The sequence below is a fragment of the Ammospiza nelsoni genome, chromosome 14, assembly GCF_027579445.1.
Source record: "Ammospiza nelsoni isolate bAmmNel1 chromosome 14, bAmmNel1.pri, whole genome shotgun sequence".
NCBI lineage: Eukaryota > Metazoa > Chordata > Aves > Passeriformes > Passerellidae > Ammospiza > Ammospiza nelsoni.
Window position 1 is genome coordinate 9,786,591 of NC_080646.1, and position 20,174 is coordinate 9,806,764.

Genomic DNA, 20,174 nt, shown 5'->3' on the forward strand with positions numbered 1-20,174 from the left:
AAGAGCCATCACAGATGCCAGTCCCCAGTTGTCTCTGAGAGATGATTAAACAGATGACTAGAAAAAAATTAAAATCAGGCTTTAAAAAATTACATTGCAAGAGTGGTTGTGGAAAATACATGATAAAGAAGTAAAGACTGTGTTTCAGAGAAAAAAAACAGTCAGCTGACACTCATTCCCAGTTACTAGTTCGTTTAAGAGTTTATTACCTGATAATTACCTCAAATATTGGAGATCAGCAGCTAAGTTGGGCATAAGTGTGTGAAAGTATTGAAGGGAGAACCAGAAAAATTGCTGTGCTGGGAAAGCAAAATCAGTGGTCTGTTTCTGAAGTAAATTGCAATTAGTAAGAATAAGAATTTGGGCCAAATGTTGCCAATCAGTATTCACAGAGGGTCCCCAAAGTGAATACAGTGCATTCTGTGTGTGATGGAGGGGCATCAGTGCAGGGGACAGTGTGATTTACAGGGGACAATGCAGCTGGCAGGGACACAGCCCCTGCAGCCTGTGGCAGCAGATATTTAGGGAGGTAAATCTGCTCATATTTGATGTATTCCTGGCTTTCTCAGTTCCTGTCCCAGGGAACTAATTGCTGCCTAATGTAATAGCTGCCCACCTCTTTGTAACCACACTTTTCTTGTCACGACTGGAGGCAGGTGTCCTCAGCACACAAAGAGGAAATTGAGTTCTTCCAGTGATGTGTTCAGAGGCTCAAAACAGATCTTTTTCTTTGCCCATGGAAAAGGAATTATTTTAAGGCATAGTTGTTAAAAATATCCTAGAGTATTTTGCCAAAAGGTGACTCTTGGATTTCAGAATCTTTTCTTTCAGAGGAAAACAATTACAGGGTATGGTACCACAGATGAAATTCCTTTATCTGACTAGATATTTTCATTCTTTTTTTTTCTTCCATTGACGTAAATTCAGCCATTAAACCAATAGCAACTCTTTCACAGGGAAAAAAACTGTACCAAGTAATTTATATATTACAAAATTTTTGGCACTGAATTCTAAATGGCTTCTGGCAGTGTGTACCTCACCAGGGGTCTGCGTTGGTGTGGCAGCATTTAACTCTGCCTCTGGGACCTCATGGGTTTGATTTGTGAGAATGTGTGGCAGCAACAATCAAAATATTGCCTTCACACTTGGCATTCAGAGTGTCAGTGTGTGCTCACCAGGCCCCCACCCGAGGAATTAAGAGCACTGATATAGGCTGGTGTGGGTTTTTTTAGTGCCTATTTTTTCTTAAATACCTATGTTTTTTATCTACCTAATTTTTCAGGTTTAATAGTTTTGTAGTGGAACTACAGAGGATGTTTTACAGCCATGGGTAGCCAAAGATAAAGGGGTGTAAAAGTAAATTAAAAGTGACCTTACGAAGTGGTGTGTTGGCTTTTCTTTTAATGTCTATAGATAGATGCTGAATTGCTATGAAAGGTGTGGGTGAGGGTATTTGTGTGTGTTTTGTCAGAGGGAGAGAGATGCTTTGATTTCTAGTTTTGCCTGCCCTGGTTTTATTTCTGGCCCTTGTCAGGAGTGCTGTGTGCTTACCCTGGGGGAGTGTGGTGCTGCTGAGCCCCAGCCAGCTGCCCTTTCCCTGCCCAAATGCCAGCAGGTCCCACTCCTCACCCTGAAAATTATTTGGCTGACTGCAGCACTGGCAGAAGTATGATTTCCAGAGAGTCCCTGCTAGTAAAATCTGATTAAAGTAATTTTTTTTTTCCTCACCAAGAGATTAAAACTTCTTCTGCCATGCTGTTTTTTGCCCTTCAGCTTCTTCCAGGCTGGGTGGGAAATGTTTTCTGGGGGTCCCAGGACGTGTGCCAGCCATAAAAGATGGATTGGGTGAGGGGAGGAGTGTGAGCTCAGTGTTACTGTAATGTCTGACACTGAGAGCCAGCATGGAAAGGACCTCTCATTAAAGGCAGCATGTGACACTGGTGACCTTTCCTCAAAAGGCAGCATGTGACACTGCATGAGGGCAGACCAGTGCAAAGGAGGCCAGGTTCTCACCTCTGAAGGTCTGCTTTCACTGATCCAGGATTTGTGCCTTCTTGTCCATATGTTGTAAAAGAAGATTTCCAGTACTGGTCTGGCTGATTGCTGTAATACAGAAATTTGGGCATATATTATGGCCTTCATCCCCTCTTTATCATAGTGTGTTATTTCATGAACTATTTGGGTTAATTTCAATGTGAATTTAAGCACTTTAGATGATACCAGAGTCAGCAGATGGAACTAATTAATGCCCTATATAAAAATTATACTCAAAATATGGTATAAAATACAATTTTAGTGCATAGTCCTGTCTTTCAGTGCACAGTTTGTGTGCATGTTACAATAAACATCTCATTGCTTTTATGCTACTGAGGTGACTATTAAGTAAAAACATTAGTTGTGGCTTTGTGATTTCATGTATACATTATGTAATCACAGAATCATAAAATACCCTGTGTTAGAAAGGACCCACAAGGCTCATCAATTTCAACTCTTGGCTCTGCACAGGACCATTCCAAATAGGTAATAAAATATATAATAATAGGATAAATATATAAGAATAGGGATAGACAAGAGACAGAACAACTACAATAGTATCAGTGTGTATACTGTTAATCCAAACCAAAGCCTTTGCAGTAATTTGGTGTCATTTCATCAGTCTCACCAGGTGTGTTTTGTGCTTTTCCTGGCTCAGATTTCCCAGGCCTTGCTGGAGAATGATGCTCATCTGCTGGAGAATGTTCTGATGCCAGCAGTGCTAAATAAAAGAGTTTGTGAAAGATGCTTGAGGAATCTCAGGCTGCTTTTTGTGGTGCCTTTTGGTCATGTTGTTCTGTAACTGATGAAAGTGGATCAAACTGCTCTCTGAGATGCTGCTGCTCCTTTTGTTGGGAGGTTCTCCTTCTTTTTGTACAATGATATTGTACAATATTCCTCTCAAAGACAGCGTAGAAGTAAGAGTGAGTGAAATTAAGGTAAACAACGCTCTCTGATGGTCTGAAAATATTTGTGCTGTCTGTGCTAGGCGTGTACTTGGCTTGATTAAAGCCGCTTGAGTTTTGTTTTCTCTCTGAACATTCAAAATTGAGAACATTTCCTTTGGAATTTGGTGAGGGACAAGTAGAGCAGAAAGGAGAAGCAGAGCTGTCAGCCAAGGATGAGACTCCTCACCTGCATCATCTTTTGTTTGCTTAAGGTGTTATCAACTATCCAGAAATTCGGGCTGAGGGGAGGTGCAGGTTTAATAAGTGGGAGGAAAGGACATTGCCTGGAGTTGTGTCTGCAGGAGAATTGTCCAACAGTTGCTAAGACAGGTTTAGATAGCTGGAACTGGTTTTATTGGGTGCACTTGTGTGAACAGGTCTTTGAATATTCAGAGGATGAGAAAAAATGGTTAGGGCTTAGCTGCAGTAGGAATTTCGGAACTGGTAATACTGGTGGAAATGAGCCAAGAATAGGAGGAAAAGTTAAAGATGTTTGCACAAAAAAAAGACCTGGAACTCCAGATGAAAAAGTGAGCTTGTCCAAAGCTGACAAAGGGAGCAAAGTAAATGCCAGGAACTTTGGTGGGTCACTTGAGATTGAATCAACCAGAAACCATGACCATCTCCTGAGGTTGTGCTCTGGTTTAGAAAAAAATTCAAGTCTAGAGCTGTAGATCTCATGCCACTTAAACGTTTCTATATTAATCTCTTTCCAAGTTATTAACTTTGAAATGTGACAAATTCTCAGTTCATTTCCCGGATTATTTCTGGAAGTAAATCCTTCAGAAGCTGGTTAGCAAGCTTAGGAGAAAACACACCAGAGTGCTGTCAACAGCTGTATCCTTGACAGGAGAGCAGAGGCACATCTGCCACTGTTTGTTCCTGTCTGGCTCATTTTTCTGCTTGTTATGTGTGTTGTGTGTGTGTGTCACTGGCTCTGCAAAGACCACACACAGCTGAATCCACAAGATTGCAAAGACCTTTGCAGAAATGAAATTTCTTACTCACTAAAAAGAAAATATACAAATCCCTGCTAAGGATCTCTTGCTGCACCACTTAGCAGCAAGTAGGGGAACTTTGGTCTGGGTAGATTTTTCCTTTTTAAAACCTCTCTGTAAAATGACTCAGAAAAGCTGTGCCAAAACGAGTGTTTCAGTGTCTGGCCCACTCAGAGGGGTTTGTGATCACCAGACTCAAGGGTGATGTGGAGCTGTCTGAACATGCCAGACAGGTCTTGGAAACCATGGGATGTCTGTGTACAGAAACCTGGGCATCGTGTTACTCCTAAAATAATGTACCTGTCCATCATGGCCACTGCTCATGCCAAGGGACAGTTTTACAGATTTTGAAGCTCTCCTATTGCTGACCACTCCCAGGGTGTGTTGGTTTTTAAAGAGCAGAGGAGTCTTTAATGATGCTGTGTGGTTGTGCCATTTCTGCCTTTCAGGAGGGACCTTCAGGCTTCAGTGAGGCTGTTGTCATAAACTTGAAAAATGCAGAAAATGATCAGTGCTTAAATAATTAACTTAGGGATGTGCTTATGCTGCACACAAAGATGATATGCTTTTATTAAATTTTCCAAAATGTAAACATGATATATCTATGGGAAGTTTTATAATTTTTTGTAATTGTAGTCAAAGCAGCTTTCTCCCTCACTCCAATATTAGTCACTAGGAAAAAACCCCAGAAGCTCCACTATATCCTTCTCCCTTTTTGTGATAAGTTAGGAATCTTATTTCTCATATGAAAATAATACACAAGCATCTTGCTTTATATATTTTGTAAATTGTTGCATGAAATTCCTGGGTAACAATTTGTTCCAGAGGGTTTGAAAACCCTTGCTGTAGATTTTCTTCATGAAACAGCTGCTGGTGCTTTGAATCGTGTGGGTGGGTGGATGTGTGTGCTGTGCCTAAAAGGAAAAAAAAAAAATTCTAGTCAGATGTCAAAGCAAAAATAGGAGATTTTAGAGATTTAGACTGGATGGAGGAGGTGGGAAGCCAACTCTGCAGAGATGTTAATTACCTTGGGAAGAAAAAGAGAGCAGTGGAGTAGGTGTAGCAGGAGATTTACTTAATAGAATTCACACAATCATGAACCCACTTTTGTTGCATTTAGACAGGTTCTTAGTGAGGGCTTTGCAACAGAGGTATTTTATCAGAGGAAAAACAGTTGTTAGTCTTTTTATTGGGAGGGGGGCTATTTTTACATCCCTATTTATGAAGACGGGCAAAAATTGTATGGGAATTTTTTTTTATTTGTTGGGTTTTGGGGTTAAAAATGAACCTCATAATTCATGGAATTCTCCTGGGGATGCAAGGCAATTTAAGAGAAAAAAACCACTGTGCAACGGTGGAAATGGCCCTTTTCTCCATCAAACAAGCAGCAGCAGCACATGAGAGGCTTTACCCATAGAAGGAGTCTCTTTTCTGCAGAGGGAGCTCAGGATGGGAAGGAAATGCCAAGGGTTTCAGGATGTCCTGGTGCCTCCCTCTTTGCTCTGTGGTTCCTCTGCAGTCCCACCTCCAGCAGCAGCACCTGGTGTGGCAGAGGAAGGTTTTGGAGCCCAGTGATGGGTGGAGCAGCTGCTGTCCTGGTTAGCTGTGCAGAACAGGAATTCCTGAAAAGCAGCAGCAGTGCTCACTGCATTAGGGGGGAATTGGGGTACCCAGAGCAGGAGCCTGGCAGGGCTCTGCCAGCTGTGCCAGGGGCTGTGCCAGCTCTGCCTGGCCTGGGTTCCCCTTGAGTACCAAGGGCAGGAGGAAGAGCAAAGTGGAGAAACTCTGTGCTCTTCTTAATGTGCACTTACAGTGCTCCCAAGGTGGTTATTCATACCCTCAGCCTGTGCAGGAAAAGTGCCATGTAGGTGTCAGCTGCAGCAGACAAAGCAAAGCTAGAACAAAAAACATTGCTGTTCTTGGTTTGTGTGTCCTTGTACTTCCCTGGCTTTGCTCAGCTTGGTGGGCTCAGCAAGGGAATCTCTTTTCCCCTTTATTACCATTGTCTTGATTAACTCTGTGTGTGTGTGTACATATGGACTTTCTAGGACTTTCTCATTCCTAGGGCTAGAAATGAGATGAGTGGTTTATCACCAGTGACATCCTGGTGAAAAGATGTTACATTCTGTCTAGAGGCACAAGTAGGAAATATAGAGATAGTAGATAGTGTAAAGGATAATACATATCATGGAAATGTAGGTGGGCTAATTCCACAGAAATGCTGCTGAATATTTGGGATAAAGGAGGAATTTGTCTGCAAATCCACCTCTGACTCCTCATCCTCACATCCTGTGTCACAAGCCCTTCTGATTCATGTCGACTTGATGAGCTGGAAGAACCTGCTGAGCCTGTGATAGCTATGGCCAGAGGATTAGCAGCTTCTTTCCTTCTGCAATTCTGTTTTTAGACTGGGACACATCTTTACTGAAGATTAGCAGCCTGGTGGGTTGAGGAAATTAGATTTCACAAGGGCTGCAAACTGGAAGCACATGTTCAGAGGTGTGAAAATGAAATGGGGAGGTTTTAGTATAGTCTTAAGGAGTGGATCTTATGGCTTGGAGCATTGGGGCTTTTCTGGAGGTGTGGTTATTTCAGAGTAACAGGTGATGTGAATTTAAAGGAGAAATTCCAGAATAACTCCTAATCTGGCATTGTTGTCCCAGAATAAGGTGTCCTTTTCTGATTTAATTTAATACAGTTTGAAAATACATTGGCCAATACATTTATTACCTATTTCACAGCTGTTATTTCAGTCTTTTTCTGAGTAGACAAGCTGGTGGCAGGGGTGGCTGGCCTGGCCATGGGAGTGTGTCCTGGCAGATCCTGCTGATCCATCCATCCATCCATCCATCCATCCATCCATCCATCCATCCATCCATCCATCCATCCATCCTTCCTCCTCCTCCTGGGGGCTGTGCCAGATGCCATCTGCACTCTCTGCTCTGCTCCCCTTGGAGCTGAGCTCTCTCTCAGCTTTTCCCTGCTGTGACCCTGTCAGAGCTGATGGATCAGGAGGGCACTGGAGCCAGGCTGGCAGGGCTGGATGGATCAGGAGGGCACTGGAGCCAGGCTGGCAGGGCTGGATGGATCAGGAGGGCACTGGAGCCAGGCTGGCAGGGCTGGATGGATCAGGAGGGCACTGGAGCCAGGCTGGCAGGGCTGGATGGATCAGGAGGGCACTGGAGCCAGGCTGGCAGGGCTGGATGGATCAGGAGGGCACTGGAGCCAGGCTGGCAGGGATGGATGGATCAGGAGGGCACTGGAGCCAGGCTGGCAGGGATGGATGGATCAGGAGGGCACTGGAGCCAGGCTGGCAGGGCTGGCTGGTCAGGAGAGCACTGGAGCCAGGCTGGCAGGGATGGATGGATCAGGAGGGCACTGGAGCCAGGCTGGCAGTGCCCATGTGTGCCCCTGTGTGCCCCAGCTGCCCCATTCCTGCTCACCGTGTGTGCACAGGGCAGCAGCCTGGGGACTGCATTTCCAGGAGCCCCATGGGCTTTCCCCTCACTGCACTGGTGTGGGGTGTGCAGGAGTGGAGCCCTTCAGACACTCCAAGTGTCCCCTAAAGGAAGCAGCAGCTGCATTTGTGGGCTCTGCTCGTGCATCATGAGCAGCAGGAGCTGCCAGCACGTTTTTCTCCTTCTACACTCTCAGGTCGTCTTGTGACCTCTCCTTCTTGATTTATTTGGCAGTTTCTCTCCGTGGGAAGGCAGCAGGATGGGTGTGTTTCAGCCCATGAATGCTCTGCTCTACACCAGCCTATTTGCATTCACTTTTATCTGATGAAAGCACCCAGTGCTTTCCTAAATGTCTGGAGTCATTTCTGGGTGAGGTGGCACTGCCTTGTGCTGTGAACGTACTTCTGTGTCATCTGCAGATAAAAATTTACATCTCAGGTTTGATTTTCTCCCAAAGGAAGTGAAATTAGTGTGAGATTTTGCTTGGCTCATGCAGGTGTATCAGGAATGTTTGCCATCTGATACATTTGCATGTAGGTGAGTGCAAAGGCAGATTTTATTTTAACCACACGTAGACAAGTGAGTTTGATGAATGGGTTTATTATTCTGGAAGGTGCTTATTATATTATACTTCTCTTTGCCTTTGTCTTTAGGGAGAACTCTTTAACCACTTCAGGGATTGATTGCATCTGATTAGAGAGTAGTTTGTCTTCTGAATCCATTATCCTGGATGAAAGTCCACAAGTTTATTCCATTTTATGGTGCAGCTGGAATTTCATTGTGTGTGTATTATACAAATGAGGACCAAATGCACAAAGTATTCTATAAGGGTTCATTTGAATTGATGAGTGGCCTTTTCTTATAGAATTATCATGCTGGATTGCAGGTAGGGATGGAAAGGAGCCTGGTGGCTCATCCTGCCTGCAGCAAAATAGTGCCCTTTTACTTCTCTCCTTCTTTTGAAATTTGAAAATTCTGGCTCATACTTTCACAAAAAAAGAAAAAAAAAGAAAGGAAAAAGAAAAATTTCCCAGTTTATTTGACCTTTCCCATTGATACAATTGTTCCCTTGCCAGTGGGGTGTCAGTGCTCTGCAGTGATGGCCAGATCTGGGATAGTGATGGGGTGAGGATGGGCAGGAGGAGCAGGTGAATAAACCCCATGTACCCACAGCCTCCATCTCCTCTGAACTCACAGAAACATGAGCTCTGATTTAATCTCCTAAGCTTCTACTTAGGTTTTCACTTCTCTGTAGGAATGCAGCATTTCTGGAGTGCCCGACTGGCAGAGCAGGATTTGAGGGGAAAGGGAGAGACAGCTTCCAGGCAGTTTCACTAACAGCAGCTTATTATAAATTTAACAGATGAACTGTCAGTTTCTCAGGTGTGTGCTCACCACAGCCTTTCCCTGGATTCTCCACTGGCCATAGAAAACAATTAATTTCTAAGGTGCTCAGCTAATGTAGTGCATTTAATTGATCAATAAGGTGTTCCTTGGTTTAAAGTTTGCAGCCTTCATTATTCCTTTCATCATGTCTCATAATACTGAACTGTGTTGTAGAAGATAACTTTAGTGTGTTTCTTTAATATGTTTGTATTTTCTCAATGATTATTGTAGGAGGCATGGAGGAATTTTGTTCTACTCAGGGTCAGCTGTCAGTGAGAGAAACTTTTTCCTTTCAGTCAAACTGGTCACTTTATTTTGTTTTTCCCCAGATGTCTAAGTTGATAGGCACATCAGGACTGAAATAATACTTTCTATGACTTGAAATTTCTGGGAAGATTTTATTTTTTAAAATAAATTCTGTAACTTAAGAAGTTAGACATTTGCAAGTGGTTCACCTGTCTGATGTAAGATTTTTTTAAAGCAGAAATACACATATAGCACATACTTTAAGTATGTGCTATATGTATACATACACATACTTTCTTTAAAGTTTCTGGAAAGCACCCTGAATTTTGGGGTTGGTGGCAGCTTTTCCTCCTGTTCTTTTGCCTCTCTGTACCATGCAATCCTTGTATTACCACAGTCCCTTTGCACTGTCAAACCCCTACATAAAATCTCCGATTTTCTTTTAATTTACATCACTGAAATGACACTTGGATTTTATGTTGGCTGTTCCTATGGCACAACTTAGCTGGAGGAGAACACACCTGGGCAGCTTTGCTCCTACCTCTGCCCGTGCTCTGTTTTTTCCCCTGCAAAGGACATTTTCAGGGGTGCCACTCACCTGGCTCTCCTCTGTCTTGATCCTTCTGGGGAAATTTCCAGTGGTGGGGAATGGCAGAAAATCGTAGGTCTGTTTGAAGGTGATGATGCAGAAGGAAGGAAATAAGTTGAGCAATTTTTAAAAAAGCAAATGAAAGTGTCAGCACAGTGGTCCAAAGTCAGGGAGGGGATGGAAGCAAGGAAGGATCTTCGTCTGGTAAATTTATTTTCAAAATTCACACTTTTTGCTAAATGTAAATGATAGCCTAGGAAAAAACTGCTTGGAATACACAGTAAATGATGTTGCCAGGATACTTCCTGATCATGTTAATTAAACTGTCCCACAGATTGGGCTTAATTACTGCATAATTTGCATTTTGGAAATGATGGTAGGCATTACTAAAGAAAGCTCTTGTTCTGCTAGCAGAAAGAACATTGTACATGAATTAATTTCCAGGGGAAGAAGTCGCCAGACTAATATAATGGTGTATCTTGAAAGTAAAGTTAAGATTTTTGATAATGAACTGACATATACCTCATTCCTCTCAGCAAGATGACATTTTATATTTGCTCCACTAAGTTCCTCAGAGGCTTCATCCACCAGCCTTCCTCTTGTTGGCTGTTTCTTTAATTACAAGAATCACTGTTGCTTTCAGGGTTGCTGGTGATGAAGCAGACATTAGTTAACATGTGTAAAAATGAAAAATATTTGTTCCAGGGCCCAAATTTGATACTGCATATGCATTGCTGGTGATGTGCTTCACCACCCTCCCAAGTTAAACTGCTTCTTAAGCTATCAGCTTCTCCTTGTCTTGCTTTTTATTGTCTGGCTTTGTTTGAAACTTCTGATATGTCTTTGATTTGAAACTTCTGATATGTCATGCTGCTTGTGGAGCCCTGAGGACAGATGGGAAAATGCAGAAATATCTCTCTGCCCTTCAGGTCTGAATTCAGGTGTTACTGCTTGGAGGCCTCAAGCAGACAACTCTTGGGGCAGTGGCTGTGTGGTTTCCTAGTGCTAATAAAAGGATTTTGCATCTGCATTTCTGCCAGGGTAGTTCTGTGCCTCCTGACCCTGCTTTGAGTTCAGTGATGTTCCCACAGCCATGTTTAACTGCAGGGCTCTGATGGGACTTTGAAAAACAAGACAAAGCACCAGAACTCCTGCAAGAATGAAGACAAGAAAACAACTGTTTTATTTGGGGGAAAAAAAAATCTTCTGAACACAGCAATTTCCCAATTTAGACTGCTAATTGCTTTGCATGATACCGTTGCTAGGATATGCATTTCCGATGTGACTTGCACATTTTAATTTTTAATTTTTTTTTTTTTTTTTTCTCTGTGACCAGGTGATCATAAACAGCACCATCACCCCCAACATGACCTTCACCAAAACATCACAGAAGTTTGGGCAGTGGGCAGACAGCAGAGCCAACACCGTGTTCGGGCTGGGCTTCCCCTCCGAGCAGCAGCTGACAAAGGTAACAGGGCTCACTGCAGGGTGAAAAGGGGTGTTTGCATCTTGGGAATGCAGCCTGGCACATCTCCAGAGGTAACAGGGCTCACTGCAGGGTGAAAAGGGGTGTTTGCATCTTGGGAATGCAGCCTGGCACATCTCCAGAGGTAACAGGGCTCACTGCCAGGTGAAAAGGCTGTTTGCATCTTGATAATGCAGCCTGGCACATCTCCAACCTGTGTGTTACTGCAGGTCCTGCTCAGCACTGCAGGTCGCCCATCTCTGGAATGCCAGAATTACCATCCCTGGATGGTATTTTTTTCTGGTATAATACCAGAATTACCATCCCTGGAATTACCAGAATTACCATCCCTGGAATTGCCAGAATTACCACCTCTGGAATTCCAGAATTGCCATCCCTGGAATTGCCAGAGTTACCATCCCTGGAATTCCAGAATTACCACCTCTGGAATTACCGTCCCTGGAATACCACAATTACCGTCCCTGGAATTACCAGAATTGGCACCCCTGGAATTACCAGAATTGGCACCCCTGGAATTACCAGAATTGCCATCCCTGGAATTCCAGAATTCCCATCCCTGGAATTCCCATCCCTGGAATTACCAGAATTGCCATCCCTGGAATTACCACTGCCTGTGGGTGGCAGTGAGTGCTGCTGCAGGGGATGAGTAGCCAGGGAGAGCTGATGTCAGGCTTGCTGACAAAACTGCCTCTGCATTAGCACCTCATCCTGAGTTTGGTATTAATGAAACACTTCCCTGGACTAGGAGCTGGGTGCATTAGCAGGCTTGGAAAGGCTAGAGCAGCCTCTTGTTCTGGATAAGCAGCACCTGAAAATACTCCTGTGTCACTGGAGTGGTGGTCTTGACAAGTGCTTATCAAGCAGCTGAGATGATTGTTTGTTCATGTGGTAAAAAGCCCCACTTATCTCACACATACTTGACTCCTGAGGCATTGGCTGCTTGGCTCTGGGCTTCATGAGTGACCTCAGAGGGTGTCCTTGGGCATGCCACAGCCTCTCAGGCTGCTGTGCTCTCCTGTGCTTTAATAAGAAAAGGATCAGGAGAAGAAGGTGTTTCCTGTGGTGTCTAAAGCAGCAAAGGCAGAGCACTGCACTAGAAGGGCTTCCCTATCAAGGGAGTCGTTATAGGAATTTATTTTAGTAAGGCTGCCTTAATAAGTTTTTGCATTTTCTTAATTTCTTAATAAGAATTGCATTTTTGCAAGTGTTTCTTAAAAGTTATTTTAATTTTCATATGTTAAATTATTTTTGGACTTGTGATCCCCATAAAAAGCCCGTGGCATTAATCTGTTATTCAGGGATGATAAAAGCATGATGTGCAAAGCTGGTTTAAAAATGAGTTGCTGGAGATGGATATGTTTTATGATGGTTACTCAGGTGTACAGGACTGCTCATTTCACCCATGCATTTTCTTCACATGTCACTTGGGAGTAGAGAAGCATTAAAATGGACCTAGGGAATAATTTTTTTTTGAGTAACAGATAAACATATATAATAATGATATAATGCAAACCTTTGGACACTGCATGGGATAATTAGCACCTCTGGATAGCAGTGTTTAATCCTGGATTACTGCAGTTACACCTCTGTAACGTGACACGAGTGCCTCAGTGGCAGACTGGGGCTGAACTTGCACCTTGTGCCACGTGGAGCAGGTGCTGCTGGGTCTGGCTCAGGAGCAGAGAGGTAAATAATGAAATAAGGCACTGGGCTCACTCTAGTAAGGCAGGAGGTACATTTGGAGGACTTTGCACCCCGATCAGAGAAATTTTAGCATGTTCTGCAGACCTTGTCAAACACATAGAAGAAATGCTCTGCTGGTATCAGCTCATCAGTGTTCATGTGGCCAGCCTAGAGCCAGTGTGAATAACCTGGTTTGTTCATGTGGGCACAGGGGCACCACCCCAGCTCTGTTTCTTCCCAGGTCATTTTGTATATTTTTGTGCACTGCATGATCTGCTGAAGAGCCCACTGCCCAAAATGCAACCTTCTACCTGCATGAAAGGCTTTCCAAATCAGCAGAAAGTCTTTTTCTGGTCAGAATATTGAGAGGGAGTTCAAGGAGGACACTTATAAAAATAGCTTGAGATGATTTTTTAAAAAAGAAAAAGCCCCAAACTCTGACAGTTATCTAGCTGAAAAATATAGGAAAACCTGTTTTATTATCACCATGTAAAGCAATGGGAAAAAGATACTTCTTTATTGTCTGTGCTTCTCAGTTTAATTATTGAGCCACTAGTAAGAAAGATCAGAGTTGAGAGTGAGATTACAGCTATATAAGTGTACTGGGAATAGTAAAATCAAGTTTCATTTTATATTAATATCATTATACTCTTATAAAAGATATAAATTAAAGCTTGCCTATTTTACAGGAAATAATTGAAGTGCTTAGTCAGGAATTGGAAGGGCACACTAAAACCTCCCTAAACCAGAGATCAATAGCCCTGGCTTAAAATAAATATAAATAAATAAAGCTGAAAAATGTCCGTCGAAAGCAGCAGAAAATAATGAGGCAGGAGAAGAGGTTAGCATGCCTAAAAATGCCTGCATTTTAAAGTATATTGCTTGGCCTAATAAAAGATATTGCCTCAGTCTAATGCTTTGCTTCTCTTGAGATACTTCAAGCATTAATCCATACCTGTAGGGAAAAGCAGTTCAAATTAAACATGAGCCATTAATGAAAACTGCATTCTGTGACCCAGTAACCTAATTACCATTCCCATTGATTGGGAGACTCCCAGGGCTTAGGGCTGGTGTCCTACTCAGGGTCCTGTTCCCCTTCTGCAGGAGCTGCTGACCCTCCTTTCCCCACCCTGTGCTCAGAGGGATCTCAAGGCATCATTCAAATGTTGTTTCATCCAGGCTGAGGCAGGAATCACAGAAAGTGACAGCATGTGTGGGGTGAGCAGGCTGGGCTGGTGCTGCAGGCAGAGCTGAATTTTGCTCACCAAGGGCTGAATTTTGCACACCAAGGGGTTAAGGAAGATTTCTGCTCTCCTTCAGGGTGCTGTGTGTGAGGAGCTGCAGGTATCCAAGGGCACAGGGACAAAGATTTACACGGGTGAGAAACCCAGTAAAGCCAGACTTTGCACATCATAAAGCAGCTGCCTCTGGCCCCTGGGAAGCCCTGGACTTTATTTCTCTGCACATTCTGTGTGCCAGTCACTGCATTGCAGGGCAGAGGCTGCCCCTGTCTCAGCACAGCCCTGGTGCAGCTGGGATCAGAGCTGGGCATGCCCTGGCTGGGACACAGCAACTCACTGGGACCTTTCTGGGGTAAATAGTCTTGTTGGGAGCCCCTCTGCTCTGTGCTGATCCCAGGAGAGCCACAGGAAAAGCAGGAGTGTGCTGAGGGTCATGGCACAGCGCTGCTCCCGCGGGGCTGTCACATCACCCAGCCTTCTGCAGTCCCAGGGGGAGATGAAATATTTATGAGCCTGCTTTGGGTGGGAGCAGCTGTTTCATCTGATACTGGCACAATTTGTCAGTAGGAGACATAAAACATAATGCCAGACCAGGAGCTTAAAATTCATGCGTACAAAATCATGCTTTTTAATGTATAAAATGCTAAGGAGCTCTATTTGAATATATATATATATATATACATATATATATGTATATATATATTTCTCCTGGTGGCAAACTGACTGTGGATTTGAACAGCCTTTCAATAATTTGTGCAATGCACAGTGGCACCCTTGAGTCCCCATTAAATTTCACTGGCCAAGACTCCTAATCAAGCAGTGCTGGTGGCTGCAGCTGCCTGGCCAAAGGGCTGCACAAGTGTTGGTAGCAGCAAATCTTCTCCATGATGCAGCTTAGTCACAGTCCTGGGACATGGGAAGGCACATTTTATAATCCATGATGGATTATTGGGGTGGGATTTGGTTGGCAACTCTCCAACTCCCGTTTTTGTGGGGTTTTCTTGCTGATTTTGGGAACTTTGCCAGAGGGCAAACATGGACCTAAGGAGAAGAAACGTGATGAATTCTTGTAGTTCGTTTTGGGTATTTAGATTTTCATTGCCCCTTGAGACCACACTTACCAAGTTTTCATTTACTGAGCACACTTTTTATTAGGAATTTGACATTCATTAAGAATGTAATGGTTTGATGGCTCAAAGTCAACTTAGACCTTGGAGATGGGGCATGATTTTGTGGTACCAATTGTCAATTATTTGTGTTTGGGCAGAAGCAGTTGGTTACTAGAGGGAAATGTGATTTCTCCTGGTGCTTTGGCCCTGTGGCTGTGCCACACTGTTGGACAGCCTCGAGCTGTGGGTGGCTGCAGAACCTCCTGCTCTGCTCCTGTGCAAGGGATGCTGCAGAGCTGGGGCTGGCACTGCCCCTCTCAGAGCAGCAATCACTTTCTAAATGCAAATGTGTTTAATACAAGTGTTGTGAACTAGAGACATGACTGATATGGTTTATGCAATGAGGTCATTATTGGGTTAGTATTGAAGATTAGCATTGCTCAATCATATGCAATTTTTCATTATGGAAATGTGGGAAAATGTCCTTTTCTTCCCAGCTCACATAATTTTTCACAGCAGTCTCCTGTGTGCTTTAGGAAGATAGCTGCAAAAATAAAATTTGATAGATCACTTCCAATTCTTTTTGTCTGTTCATATTTCGTATCGTCCATGAAGAACCCTCATAAATTTTTCATACATAAGATGAAGAGATTTATCATAAAAGAGAAAGATTTATTATAAAAGACAGACTCAAAACAGCCTTACACTATCCACAACAAACACAAATGTAGAACTTACTGTTGATACAATATTTTAGAAATAATCAGCTGGTTATAGCTGCTCTGTCACAGCAGGAGAGATGCTCTGTGTAAAGTTAGAGTTAAATCACTAAAGGCACGAATGTAATGTGGTTGTTCCTAACGATCTGTGGAGTGCTGGAGAGGCAATCAAGGCATTTGTGCGTGTGGCGACTGCAGTGCCATCAGCTGGAAGTGCTGCCATCCCAGGGCAGGCTCCTTGCATGTGCAGAGCCAGCTCTGGGGCAGGAGAGCTGATCCACAGCTCCATCCTCATCCTCACCCCAGCCCTGCATGTGCAGAGCCAGCTCTAGGGCAGGAGAGCTGATCCACAGCTCCATCCTCATCCTCACCCCAGCCCTGCATGTGCAGAGCCAGCTCTGGGCAGGAGAGCTGATCCACAGCTCCATCCTCACCCCAGCCCTGCCACTCAACACAGAGTGCTCCCACAGCATCACTCACCTGCCAGAACCTGGGCTGTAACCATGGTGTGTGTGTGTGTGTGGGTGTTGGAAATTGCCATTTGTGTGTGTTACACGTGTAAATCCAGATTTCTTTTAGACCAAATGGAGAAGATTTGTTTAATCAGTCTCTACAGTGCAAATTTTACTGAGAGAGCATGCTAAATACCTGCTGTAAATCCAAAGTTAGAAGGCAAGATTGCTAAGTGGATAATTTTTCTTTCTATTCTTCAACTGTAAATTTGGATGGTTTTTTCATGCTTTTATTTACAGTTTTTCCATATTATCCAAGGGTATAATGGCAATCCTTTTGTCACAAACTGTGCAATAAGTACATCTGTTTATATTTTTACTTCTAAAATGTCTTGCCTTTCTAGCATTTCAAATTTCTCAACATACAGGCAAGCAAGACCAAGCAGTGTTAGCTGAAAGATAAAATTACCAATTTTTATAGTGGATACATCATAATTTTTAAAACAAATTATGCATTATACCTTTTTTTCCATCTTTGAAATCCTCTTAATATTTTAAACAGTGTTTAAAGTGTCTGAAGCCCTGCAACCCTGACTAGCTGTGATAATAGTTGTATTTAAAAAATGCCAGGCTGGCTTTGGAGCAGATATCCTACAGCAACTCACAGATGTTGGGATTGTTACCTTCCATCTTTATCTTTCCTTTCCCTCACCTCTCCCAGTTTGATATATCCCTCTTAAAGGAGGCATTCAAGCTTTTATCTGAAGTCTTCTACCTTTATTGTTGAAAGTAATAAGAAAATTAGAGCAGAAAAGCTCTGGTTTTGTACAACTCCATCATACATTGAGATCTACCTTCTTCTCCTTTTTCCCATGTCTTGATAATCCCTTGCTTACCTCCTGCAGATGAACTTATTTGCATTCTTTAATTGAATTCCCTTGCTCTTAGGAATAGAAGGCATTGATACTATTTTTATCTAAACATATGTCTCTAATACTTTTGTCTTTAATACACTGTCAACACCAAGGGAAACAGACAAGGGGGAGGAAATAAATAGAACCAAATCAAACCAGGAGACACCAACAGTTCCTTTTCCTCCATGGGCTTTTACTGTGCTTGGCCAGAGTTATAGAGATGCTCCTCTTTTACAAACACCCACGCTTCTCTTGGAAGAACCATCCTTCCAAAGAATTAAAATGTTTTCTCTTGCCAAAAATTCTAAATTAATAAAATTAGTTGTTCACTTTTGGACATCTATACCATATGAAGATAGCAATCTTAATGGCTTAATAGATGATAAATCATGTTGATAAATATCTTTCATGCTTTTTGTAGTTTGCAGAGAAGTTCCAAGAAGTAAAAGAAGCTGCCAAACTTGCAAGAGACAGATCTCAAGAGAAAATTGAAACCTCAAGCAATCATTCACAGGTTAGTAATTTAGCTTTAATACCTGTACATATACAGGATAAATAATTTAAAGTTAAATTTTCAAATGGACTGTGCCAGCTTCTGGCAGCTAGCTTCAAGTATATAAAATGGAGATTGCTGAAGGTAATTGTCAGCTGCTGGACATTAGCATTGTCACAGGAATATATTTTATCCGTCCACGCTCTTTACTTTCATTTAAATCTAATTTTTTCAGCAGTCCTTGAGCTGTTACAACTTTTTTAATAACAGGCAAAGCTATACATCCTTTGATTTGTACTGTTTAACAGAGTTTGAGTCACTGGGAAGTAGACAGTGTAGTGCTTCAGCAGACAGTAAATGAGATCCATCAGTATCCTTCCTTGTCATCTGTCCCACCCACTGCTGTGGCATTTGCTTTGCCTGGCTTTGTGTCCAGTGTTCCCTGGGCAGCTGTGCTGTGGGAACAGGAGGGTTTTAGGGGTGTTGGAAGAAGCCTGTGTTGTAAATCTGCACAGAACCCTCTGCTGGCAGCATCCTGGTGCCACCAGTGCCCAGCGAGGTCTGGGTTCCTACAAACTGGAGAATTTGAGTGTGGTCCCAGGCTCTCTGCAGGGCTGGCTGTATTTTCATGTGCATTGCTTTAGGTGAGAGTGAGCCCTGCTCAGCAGGTGTTCCTGGCCTGGGCTAGTGTCTAGAGGAAAGTTAGACAGATTTTGATCAGAGAGGAATTCAGAAGAATGATCAGAAAAAGCTGCTGAATGGTTTTAGTGCTGCAACCACCCCCATTTGTGGGGCCCACAAATATCAATCTGAGTGGCTGACTGTGGACACTCATTTTGTAAAGCCTTTGGTCATGGTCTTTGTAGTTCTCTTTATTTGTTCTCTGTTGGTGGTCAGCACCAAGCAGTGTGTCAACAGTATGTCTTTGTAGGAGCAGTACTATTTTTGTTTGTTTGTTTGTACTTTGTGTGTTGTGTTGTTTCATTATCTTAAAAAAACCAAACAGCTTTTGAAAAACACAAGCCTTATCAAGGAAAAAAAAACTTTTTTAAAGTTTTGAACTCTTTAAACTTCCATTTGTGTATCACTGTAATTTTTTCATTCTTTTTAAACAGACCAGCTTTGCAGCCAAGATGAAAAGGGTATGTGTGTGTTACCACTGTTCTGCCAGGAGAGCCGAGGTCTCAGCCAAGTGGTGTGGGATCAAGATTACAAAGAGATTGGTGTTGTGGTCTTGCAGGAGGTGCAGGAGACACCCAGTGTTGGTTTGTGTGTTGTGCTGCAGGAGTCTGGACGGGAAACACCCTCCTCCACCCGAGCTTCAAGCGTGAACGGCACCGACGACGAGAAGGCATCGCACGGCGGCCCTGCCGAGGCACATCTCAAATCTGAGAATGATAAATTAAAATTTGCTCTAGCCCAAAGGTGAAGTTCCTGTAGAACCCAAATTGCATTGGAAAAGTGTGTGCTGTAATTATTTGATGGATAATGATATTAACAGAAATTATTCAGATTGTAATTAATTTGAAATGGTGCTGCAGAACGGATAAATGGACAGATTTTAGCAAGTATCTCCTGGTATCTAGTTGAGAAATATTTCCCATTTCATTTATTCCTGATGTAGTTTGTGAAGAAATAAGCCCTCTTTTATTCTGCTGATGCCAACTCTTATAGCCATCTTCTTTCAGGAAGTTTTAGAACTACAGAAATAACATTAAAGCCATAGGGGAGCAATTGCTGCTGATAACATGTGAAGCCAATCTGTCTTTGAGTTTGCTGCACTTACTTTGATGAAAATAGATATGGATATTTAAAATTATGAAAGGGAATGAACTCAACCATAAAAAGTTGAAGTGAGAAGTATAATTTCATCAGAGTGCTTGGAAATCTTAGGGGATATTTCTAAATTGTGGACAGAGCCCCTTGAAATCACATTTTTTGCTATTTGCTTTGATAAATAATTTGGAAATGCTGAGAAGAGTAATTTGCAGCTGTAGTGAAAATACAGGCGCTGCAATATGCAAAGTTACAACATTAAAATAGAGTAAATCTCTATTGGGATCTTGCCTTGTCTGCCTCTTGCATGTGAATGTGTATCTGTGAATGGAAGGAAAATCTAACAAGATCAAGCTACTCTTAAAAAAGTATTTAAAAAACAAAGCATCACTGTAAGCAGCATTATCCAGTGAGCAATTCAAGGTTGCATGTATTATCTTTGAAGTACTACTTCTCTCTTTATTGACATTTCAGTAGCTTAACCTGCTTCAAACAGTAATGTGAGCTCATTCCTCTTGCTGAAGACACCTCCACAGGCAGGCAGCAAGTAGCACACAGGGAGTTTCAAAGCCTTCCTCCTGTTCACCCTCTTATCTTGTGCTCTGTGCTGCAGCTCAAAGCTTTGGGGAATGAGTAGTTTAAT

General features: G+C 42.7%; 1 protein-coding gene across 4 annotated transcripts in view; it reads left to right on the forward strand.

Annotated features, from left to right (window-relative positions):
• Nucleotides 1-20,174, forward strand: part of HOMER2 (homer scaffold protein 2) — a 59,149-nt gene that overhangs the window by 26,463 nt on the left and 12,512 nt on the right. The window contains exons 3-6 of one of the 4 annotated variants that reach the window (XM_059482052.1): nucleotides 10,995-11,126; nucleotides 17,684-17,776; nucleotides 18,871-18,897; nucleotides 18,996-19,180. In XM_059482052.1, the coding sequence (XP_059338035.1) occupies nucleotides 10,995-11,126; nucleotides 17,684-17,776; nucleotides 18,871-18,897; nucleotides 18,996-19,180 (437 nt within the window). The remainder of the gene's footprint in view (nucleotides 1-10,994; nucleotides 11,127-17,683; nucleotides 17,777-18,870; nucleotides 18,898-18,995; nucleotides 19,181-20,174) is intronic. The other 3 variants (XM_059482054.1, XM_059482053.1, XM_059482055.1) reach the window with 3 other exon arrangements.